The 10,120-nt window shown below is 57.8% G+C and overlaps 1 protein-coding gene across 1 annotated transcript; it reads left to right on the top strand.

Moving 5' to 3' along the window:
* Positions 1-587: 587 nt before the first annotated feature.
* Positions 588-8,912, top strand: LOC128827978 (25-hydroxyvitamin D-1 alpha hydroxylase, mitochondrial). Its single transcript, XM_054012231.1, has 9 exons — positions 588-847; positions 3,490-3,680; positions 4,745-4,941; positions 5,114-5,314; positions 5,764-5,927; positions 6,209-6,375; positions 6,726-6,807; positions 7,035-7,232; positions 7,833-8,912. Exons 1-9 carry the CDS (start codon positions 644-646, stop codon positions 7,944-7,946), a joined length of 1,518 nt encoding a protein of 505 aa, XP_053868206.1. The 5' UTR covers positions 588-643; the 3' UTR covers positions 7,947-8,912.
* Positions 8,913-10,120: the final 1,208 nt, after the last annotated feature.

Raw genomic sequence — 10,120 nt, 5'->3', positions numbered from 1 at the left:
TACTCCTCTCTGCCCCCCCAGGTACCTATTACCCCCAGGTACCCCTCTCTGCCCCCCAGGTACCTATTACCCCAGGTACTCCTCTCTGCCCCCCCAGGTACCTATTACCCCCAGGTACCCCCTTCGGCCCCCCAGGTACCTATTACCCCAGGTACTCCTCTCTGCCCCCCCAGGTACCTATTACCCCCAGGTACCCCCTTCGGCCCCCCAGGTACCTATTACCCCCAGATACTCCTCTCTGCCCCCCAGGTACCTATCTCCCCTGCCCATCTCTCCTCTCCTGAGGTACCCACCCCCAGATACCCACCTCTGCCCTCCCGTACCATCGCGGGGCCCATCTCCCCCCCCCCCCTTCAGATGCATCTGCCCCTTCGCCGGAAACCCACGTGGCGAGCAGCCGGCTCGCTTCGGGCACCCGCTTTCCCAACCGAGCCCACCCCGCGTTCTGATTGGGCAGCCTGGGCTCCTATGTAAACGAAGAGGACACTGACGCACGTCAGGGAGGGCGGGGACGAGGATGCAGGGGGCGTGGCCTCCCTGGCTCCATGTGTCCCATTATAAATAAACCCAGAAAGATGCTCCAGGACTTCATCTGCTCCTCAGCTTTCTTCCTCCATCCACTTTCCAGCTGCCCTGAGCCAGGATGCCTCAGACCCTCAAGCTGGCCAGCAGGGCTTCCCTGCTCACCAGGGGCTTCCCAGAGATCTGGGCTGAGCTCGGCTTCAAGGCACCAGCCAGAGTGATCAAGACCCACAAGACCCTGGAGGACATGCCAGGACCCAGTGCACTGGGCTTCTTCACGGATCTCTTCTGCAAAAGAGGACTGGCCAGGCTGCACGAGCTACAGGTAAGGACCTTGCCTCTGTGGTGTCTTTCCCACCTTGCTGCTTGGCACACGACGTCTTACTTTCTGCATCAGACTAGTTGAGGTTGTAAAGGGTCTACTAATGTATGGGGTGCGTGGAATTACCGAGCTTTAACTAGGTCCTGCCTTTAGTGAACATCATCATATAGGGGTTAGGATTTAGGACCAGATTTCCCAATGGGCCTGGAATCTACCAGATTCCACTGGAGAATTTCCCGTCAGTGTCACCACAGACATTGCTGGGCATTTAATAAAAAAAAGTTCTAGCCAGGGTTTTCAACTAAGTCAATGGGAGTTGGAGGCTCAACATTCATTGAAATTCCAGCCCTGTTTATAAATCCCAGCCTGAACACTTGAGAGTCATAGATTCATAGATTCTAGGACTGGAAGGGACCTCGAGAAGTCATCGAGTCCAGTCCCCTGCCCGCATGGCAGGACCAAATACTGTCTAGACCATTCCTGATAGACATTTATCTAACCTACTCTTAAATATCTCCAGAGTCAGGACATTCAAAGGTGGAAGTCCCCATAAATATGTACAGATGTATTTTTGGTTACTTGTCTATGTCGTTTCAATGTGTGACTTGCAGTGAGGGAAACAATAGATGTACAGAGGCGTACATAAATTAAGGTGTACATGAAGTCATGCTTTACCCCATATATGTCCCGACCGGCTTGCAAAAATCAATTGACGTAACATAGGTTTACCTGGAATCAATCCGTTCACGTGTTAGTTTAACCCTGTGTAAATTGACACTGATTCTGAGCCACACAACTTTTACTCACTGGGCTGCGGAAACAGTGAATTGCATTTGCAGTGTAAATTAATTGCACCCTTTAATAGTGGCTTTGATACGTAAAGGGGAGCATTGTATTTCGTATTGCTAGTTCCGCTGCATACAATATGCGAACTTTATTTTCTGTGCTTTTTAAAAGGATGTGCAATATAGCAGGGCTAACCTGGAGATCCGTCATATCAATTTTCTGACCCGTGTGTGTTTTACATTCTTGGCGGTGGAGGATTTTTTTGGGGGGTATTTAACTCTTTTTTATATGAAAGGAAAAAAAAAACAAAAACGGGGGGAAATACCGTTGGGTAAACTTTATTCACGGAGCGAATTTGTGCTATTCAGTCCCAGACTGTCTGAGTAAAATCCCTGTCGAAATCAGTGCTTTCTTGGGATAAAGTTCATAAAGTTGCCCAAAATTGTGAATACGCACCACTGTGGGAACAATTTTTAAACGGATAAAGCAAATCTTGCATTCTTTCGCCTCTCTGCGGCCGCACGTCTCCTGCTTGTGTGGCTCTGCAAACTTGCGTGCAGCTATCTACGGGTTTTAAAAAGTAATGGTAATGGAACGATCCACTGCGGCTAATTTTTAACCACTTCCAAACTTAGCTAAATGAATATTCCCCTCTCAGGATGAGCCACATGGTGAATGATACACGTGAAAGCTGCGGTCTTTGAGTTATCCATGTGCAACACCGAACAAAACCCATTTCTTTTAGAGCCTAGAGATATTTAGTCTTCCCCTCACCCCAGCTCATAACCCCAAAGCAGTAAGATGCGGCGAAATCCATGTAGTTCCTGAGCCCGAAAGCTAAATTTGCCAATAAAGGAGTGGAAAACAGAGGGTCAGAATGGAGCGACTGGCTTCAGCAGAGCATCGATTAAGTACTAGGCAGGTGTTCCAGCTGCCTCTGAACCCCGCACGGCATATTTGCAAATCCAGATATTTAAACGGACAAGAGCACGCTGGCTTCGCGGCCGCTCTTGGTTTGCCCAACGGTCTCCTGGTGCAGTTGGGGAAGTTGAACAGATAGCAATAGAAACTGCCTGTGGGGGAACTAGGGTTTGGTGTTTTTAACCCCATGTAACACAACCCCCTTCCTGGGTGGAGGCACAAAATAGCCTCGATTTCCTGCGCTGACTGCATCCAGCCCTGAGTACGTTCCTAGCAAACAAGGCATTGTTTCTCTCTCGACTTTCTCTCTCTGCCCCGTGGGCTCAGGGGAACGAATCTGTGGTGGAGGCTGGAGGGGAAGGAGAGCTCTGAATAACGGGGGCTCTTGCAGGGCAGAATCTAGCTGGGAGATCATTGACCCTCTCCGGGCTCGATTTCTGACCACGTCTGCCCAGACGTTCCTGTAAGATCCCGATCCCTGGAAGCCTGGGTTGAGCTGCTGCTGGCTGCAGAGAAACACAATGTAGTTTCATAGGAGTCCGTTGCAATTCGTCTCTGCTGGCAGCCAGGGAATGATCCAACCCAGAGGCTAGCAGGAGGGGGTGCAGGACGGAGCTGGGTGTGTAGGCTGCAGGTGGTAGGGGAATAGATCCCTATAATGCACCGTTGTCTCATGGCTCTGTCCCCCCTGCCCTTAAAGCGCCCACATGTTCTCGTTGCTGACCTGTAACCACCCTGCTAGGACTGCCTGGTTCTAACCAGCTCTGCCTTTGGGTTCCGTGCCCGGTCCAGCTGGTGATGAGAACCCAGCGAAGGAGCTGACCAATTGGGGTCAAAGTGAGATGGGGAGGGGTGGCTGGCCTCCCCCGGCAGCAGTTCCTAGTGCCACCGACGCCTCTCGGGGCCCGCTTGACGGATTGTCTCCTCTTCCCTCCTAGATCGAAGGAAAAGCCAAATACGGGCCGGTGTGGAAAGCCAGCTTTGGGCCGATCCTGACCGTCCACGTCGCGGAGCCCAGCCTGATCGAGCAGGTGCTGAGGCAAGAGGGCAAGCACCCCATCCGCTCCGACTTGTCCTCCTGGAAGGACTACCGGGTGTGCCGGGGCCACGCGTACGGGCTGCTCACGGCGTAAGTCGGCGACTCCGCCACCCTTCGACGCGGGCGCGAGGGTCACGCTGGGTGGGGAGGCTGCAGGAAACATCCTAGGACCCACTGGGTCCTGGAGACACCAGGCAACGCGATGATCCGCTGCAAAATACACTGATATTTAAGGCTTGGATTTTGCCCAAGGGAGTTAGCGGCTCAAATCCCATTGACCGTCACCCGACTCCCTGAAAATCCACCCCCCCAAATATCTGCGTTCTGGGTGGCACCTATGAGCCCCACTCCTGGATCCGGTGCCGTACAGACAAGTAGCAAACCAGAGACCTCCCATTGCAGGCGTCAGGCAGGACAAGAGGCGAGGGAGGGGGCGGGAACCAAACAAAGTGGAGTTTAGCAGAAAAACAGACGTCTCTCTGCCTGCTGCTCACCTGCCAGTGCCTGGTGGGAAAGGAGCCAAGAAAGACCCCGAAATGGGGAGATTGTGGGGGTCACCTCCTCTCCTGGAGGGGGGTCCATCTAGCACATTTGCCGACTCTTCCCTTGGTGGCTCTGTGCCAAGCGGGATCCGGCTCCCTCTGGGCCGGGGGAAGTGCTGTCTCCACGGGACCCGGCCCGGAAGGCCATCACCCATGAGCTAAGAAGGCTTTGCGCAAGCCCAGGCAGAGGCATGAGTCGGGCGAGAGGATTGTGTTGGGCCGTGAGTCAGCGGTGTGACTCAGGTTCCTGGGTTTCTCATCAGCGGGGCCGGCTCGCTCAGAGCAGAGGCGCAGGGTGTGAGTAACTGGCAGAGGGCGTGCAGGCCCGTGGGCTAGCCAAGGGAGCCGCTTTCCCAGCACTGCCGGCCGCTGGGCTCCTGCAGATGGGCTCGGGGCCGGCTTGACCTCCGTGGGAACTGAGTAGTGGGTGCATCACGTCAGAGCAAGCTTCCCCCCTCCCCCATCCCGTGGCCCAGGGAGTGCGCCTCAGCCCTGGCTTAGGGGGGCGCTGCCTCTAGGGGGCGGCAGAGATTAGCCCAGGGGTGGCGTGGGCAGACTGGCACTTGAACCCTGCTTTCCTGGGGGCTAACCGGGTCTCTCTGGCCCTACCAGAGAAGGCGAGGAGTGGCAGAAGATTCGCAGCATCCTGGGCAAACACATGCTGAAGCCCAAGGAGGTGGAGTCGTACACGGGGACCCTGAACGGCGTGGTCAGCGACCTCATCCGCCGGCTGCAGCACCAGCGGAGCCGCCACCAGCAGCACGTGGTCAAGGACGTGGCGGGCGAGTTCTACAAATTCGGCCTGGAAGGTGCATGTCTGGGACGGTGCCGGGGGTGGGCCAGGGCCCCTGGGAAGGGAGAGGCAAGTTCTGCGCAGAGATTGGAGACAGATCTGCCTGAGGGACCCTCCCCCCCCACGCCCCAAACACCTCCCCCCGCGGGGCCTCATGTCTCTGACTTTCTCCGGGTTCATTTCCTTAGGCATCTCCTCCGTGCTCTTCGAATCCCGCATCGGCTGCCTGGAGCCCGAGGTGCCCAAGGAGACGGAGACCTTCATCCGCTCCATCAACCGCATGTTCGTCATGACCCTCCTCACCATGGCCATGCCCAAGTTCCTCCACCGCGTCTTCCCCAAGCCCTGGAAGATCTTCTGCGAGTCTTGGGACTACATGTTCGCTTTTGGTGAGTGTGCTGGGGCCGGGCAGCCTGGGTTGGCTGCTTAGGTGAGTGTGTGCGCAGGCCCGGGCCCGACTCCCCGTCGGAACTTCAGGTTCGTTTCCCCTGGGGCAGGCGATCTGGAGCAAAGATCGGGGGCAACTGGAAAGAGATTCCACTCCCTGCAGCAAATCAGTCGTTGCTCAGGGTATTAGCATTAGCAACTAAACCGGAAAATTAACACCGCCACCGATAAACCGCAGTTGAACAGGGGGCAGTTAAGACTTGGGGACTTTCAAAAACGCCTCTGGGAACTAGAGGCCCACCGTTCAGTTTTGGTGGGCTTTGGGCACCGGAATCCCTTGGGTTCCTCTGAAGAAGTCCTGCCTAGAGCTGGCTCTGTTGGAAAGCCGGGGAAGTGGGGGGAAGCTCTCGAGCCCAGGCTGTGGGGCTGACCTGCGTCCATTCTCTTCCAGCCAAGGGCCACATCGACAAGCGAATGACCGAGGTGGCAGAGAAAGTCTTGCGGGGGGAGACGGTGGAAGGCAAATACCTCACTTACTACCTCGCCCAGGAGAAGCTCTCCATGAAATCCATCTACGGCAACGTGACCGAGCTGCTGCTGGCCGGGGTGGACACGGTAAGTGTCGCGGGAACGTCTGGCTCGGGGCAGTCGGAGCAGGAAGGCAAAGGAGGTTTGCTGCTAGGAGAACTCTGCTGCTAGGAGTTCTGCTTAGCGGCAGCCCTCCTCGGGGATCGAATCCCTGGAGAAATGGAATGGGGGCCGTGGCGGCTGCATGGAACTGATTCCGGCGCCCAGAGTATAGCTGGAGCCCGGCCGGGGATGCCCCGTTTTCCCTCCGGCACCAATGGCAGGGATCCAGCCTCTTCCTAACCCTCCCTTTCTCCTCTGCCCTGCAGATCTCCAGCACCCTGTCCTGGAGCCTGTATGAGTTGTCCCGTCACCCCCGGGTCCAGGCGGCGCTGCATGAGGAGATCACCAGGGTGATGAAAGGCGGCGCCGTCCCGTCGGCCGCAGACGTGGCCCAGATGTCCCTGCTGAAGGCGGTGGTGAAGGAAGCGTTGAGGTGAGCGCTGCTAGGAGGTCAAACGGGGCTGGCTCTGCTCTCTCGCCCAGGGAAGCCAGCTGGGTGCCTGCTGCACAAGGGCTGTGAGGGGACATGGTGCGTCTGCTGGGAGCTTGCAGCCGCCTGGGGTACTGGGATCCCAGGGTTCATCCATCCCCCGTGGAGCTCAGCCCCCAGAGCTGGGAGGCTAGTGCCTGGAGTGGGGATGAAGCAGCTGCCCAGTGTCCCACTGCTGGGATGAGCCCAAGGCTGGGTGCGGGGCTCGAACCCACAGCCGTCCGGCTGCAGCATGAGGCTGGATCACGGCTCCTGTGACTCACGTGTGGCCATGTCCCCTTCTCCCCCGGCAGGTTGTACCCGGTGATCCCCGGCAATGCCCGTGTCATCTCAGACCGAGACATCCAAGTGGGAGAATATCTCATCCCCAGGAAGGTGAGTGGAGCTAACTGCGTAGCTAACGGGATGGGGAAGGGAGTGGGAGGGGGGCTGACCTGGAAGCGGGGGCATCTCCTCCCCAGCTGTGACTGGCCAGCCCCCGGTTGCCTTAGCAGGAGGCAGTGTGTAGCTGAGGGGATATCTCCCCCCACCCTGCTCGCGTGGCATGGTGCCCGTACCCATGTCTCACCCTGCAGCCTCTCCCTCTCTGCCCCCACTTGCAGACCCTGATCACGCTGTGCCACTACGCCACCTCCCGGGACGCCCGCTTCTTCCCCGAGCCCGACTCCTTCAAGCCGGAGCGCTGGCTGCAGAAGGACGCCTCGCACCACCCCTACGCCTCCATCCCTTTCGGCGTCGGCAAGCGCAGCTGCATCGGGAGGCGCATCGCGGAGCTGGAGGTGCACCTGGCACTGGCCCGGGTGAGTGCCGGAGCCGAGCTGCCCCTGAGCGTTGCGGTGGCAAAACGTGGTTGCCGGGGCTGGGGGGGGGCTCCTAATTCCTGTTAAACTGCATCCCCCACACTGCATCGATACCAGCCCCATAGCCCCCCCTCTCCCACCGCATTGGTACCAGCCACCCATAGACCCCCCCGCCCGCCGCTGTATTGGTATCAGCCACCCATAGGCCCCTCTCCCACCGCATTGGTACCAGCCCCGTAGTCCCCCTCTTCCACCGCATTGGTACCAGCCCCATAGTCACCCTCTCCCACTGCATTGGTACCAGCCCTGTCGTTCCCCTCTCCCACCGCATTGGTACCAGCCCCATAGCCCCCCTCTCCCACTGCACTGGTACCAGCCCCCCATATCCCCCCTCATTGCATTGGTATCAGCCCCATAGCCCCCTCCCCCACTGCATGGGAACCAGGCCCATAGCCCCCCTCCCCCACTGTATTCCTACCAGGCCAATTGCTCCCTCTCCCCCAACCCCCGTGCACTCCTATCGGGCCCACTGCATACTCCCCTCCCCTCCCGCCAGCCTTGGCGTGACTGGTGCTAACCCGCCCTCCTCTCTCCTGGCAGATCCTGATGCACTTTGAGGTGAAGCCGGAGCCGGAGCAGGGCCCGGTCAGGCCCATGACCCGCACCCTCCTGGTGCCCGAGAAGGACATCAACCTGCAGTTTGTGAGCCGCTAACGCGGGTGGAGACAGAACCTCTGGCGCCGGGGGCGTCCGAGCTCCCCGTGGGGTGACGGGCCCCGGCCGAACGGGTTGGCTCCAGATCAGAGTCAAGGAAAGGAGGGGCTGGTGCCTCGGAGCACATGCGCTCATCCTTGCTCGGCAGGATGGGAAGGGCTGTGTGCGTGGAAAAAGAGCCGTATAACAAATCTGGGGGGCTGGCGTGGCTTCGTGCCCACCCCCCGCCTGGGCTGTCCTCCCTCCTGAACCTGGAGTTCCCGTGAACTCAGAGCAAGGCAGAGCCGGAGTGGCATTCCCAGAACCAGCGCCTCCTCCAGGCAGCATTCTGCAATGCAATTAGTGTGTGCACCTGGCTCTGCCATCGCCGGGGCAGCAGCCCTGCAGAGCGCTGAGCGGAAACTGCCAGCTCCCTGCCTCCTCTGGTTCGAATCCCCAGGGCAGCCACAGAACCCCGTCACGGCCCGCTCTGGCACAGTCTGGGCATGTAACGGGAAGGAGCAAATCTGGATCCAGCTGGCCTTTGGGGGATGGTTCTGATGCTGATCAGTGACTCGGGTCTGCCTCCTCCCCGGATGTAAATCAGCCTGGCTTTGCTGATCGACACCTGCAGAGGATCAATTCTTGGGGTCCTGCAAAGAGTTGAAAGGAATGTGCATAGACGTGCTAAGGTTTGTGATTGTTAATAATCACTTTAAGCACTCCCCTTTGAAGGACTGTGCCCCTATTTATATTTATTGCCTGTAACTTATTCATGGTTCTTGGGACCCAGCAACGTCTGAAGCTGAGGGCGGGTTTTTTTCCCAAGCCAGCCGCGAGGCTCTTTGTATTTAAGGCAGCTGCAGCGTGAATGTGTCTCGCCTGCCGTCGCGGAACTGTTTGGCTGCAGCTGTTGCTGGTGCTTTGATATTTAAGTGGTATTTATTATTCCCTGGTGAATAAATATGACTCTTTTTTTAAAAAACAAACAAACACCCTTCCTGAGTTTGGTGCATTTGGGGGATGAAGGTGTTGGATGGGAAAGGGGGTTGGGTTGGATTCCAGGCAAAAACCACTGAAACCTGTGCTGTAAAATTACAAGGTAGCACTTAGCGTTCCCAGCTGAGATCAGGGCCCCTTTGGGCCGGGCGCTGTTAGTAAGAGGTGGGAGGGGAAACTGAGGCACAGACGTGGCAGGAGAAAGCAACTTGTCCAAAGTCATCAGCGGCAGAGCCGGGACTAGACTCCAGGTCTCCCACTGCCATTCCAGTGCCCTGCTCGCTAGCCCATGCTGCCTGTCTTAGCATAATACACTTCCTGGGTGATTAATAGCTCCGATTTGCTCCCTGGGTGGAAATCTCTTCCAATTAACTGTCAGGGTCTCTTGGCAACTTGGTTCTAAGGATCCACCTCCTAACTCCCCCAGCCCCACACCCCAGGCAAGCAGCTGGAACCTGTTGTTGAGTGGCTGTTTCAAGGGCTGATGCGTTGCACCCCCGAGGTGGGCGCATTAGAGGGGCAGTTGAACGGCTCCCGCTTTTCAGAAATGCTGACCAGGCCCCACCACCTCTGGAATCGCTACCAGAGAGCTGGAGAGTACAGGAAGAAGGTGCCATCCAGCACAGCGGCGGCCCCTTGCTATGGGGCGTGGGGCCCATTGCAGTGGTCCAAAGGCCAGGTGCAGCAAAAGAAGGCTCAGGTATGCAGAGCTCTCCTCTGCTCCTGGCCTCCCAGGCTGAGGGAGGACGGGGCTAGCAGGGTCAGGGCAAAGATGCGCTCCAGCAATGGTAGGTGCTGCTGGGCTGGCCCAGACCCGGAGTCTAGCTTCACCAGCGTCAAGGTCATCAGGCCACAGCTGCCCATTGAGTTCAGTGGGACGGGCTGGCTCAGAGGAAGGGGCACGAAGCCCCCCCTCGTGGACAGTACTGGAATAACTTACCCCATGGGGCAGTTGCTCCCTACTCTCCCTGCAGTGTCTGAAAGCTGGTGGGAGGGTGGTGGGTTGTGCATGTGGGGGGTAGGGGTTCAGAGCAAGTCCCCCTAGGCGGATGACCCCCCCCAACTAGTTCTGCCCAGCCCAGATGGGGCTCGCCCTGCAACCTGCCCTCCCCCACCAGTCACGTGCTGACTCTTTCCACGCCGTCATCAATTGGATGCTCATGCATGGGAAGGGCTGACAGCTGGGCACAGCAAGG

Source organism: Malaclemys terrapin, chromosome 23 (genome assembly GCF_027887155.1).
Source record: "Malaclemys terrapin pileata isolate rMalTer1 chromosome 23, rMalTer1.hap1, whole genome shotgun sequence".
In the NCBI taxonomy this organism is placed as follows: domain Eukaryota; kingdom Metazoa; phylum Chordata; order Testudines; family Emydidae; genus Malaclemys; species Malaclemys terrapin.
This window is presented reverse-complemented; position numbering and strand designations above follow the sequence as displayed.

What these genes read in the sequence shown, in the direction of transcription:
- LOC128827978 (XM_054012231.1), top strand. Translation starts at nt 644, where the DNA reads ATGCCTCAGACCCTCAAGCTGGCCAGCAGGGCTTCCCTGCTCACCAGG. An exon ending in TGCTGGCCGGGGTGGACACG is followed by an intron (nt 5,928 to 6,208) that starts GTAAGTGTCGCG and finishes TCTGCCCTGCAG; the next exon opens with ATCTCCAGCACCCTGTCCTG. An exon ending in AATATCTCATCCCCAGGAAG is followed by an intron (nt 6,808 to 7,034) that starts GTGAGTGGAGCT and finishes CCCCACTTGCAG; the next exon opens with ACCCTGATCACGCTGTGCCA.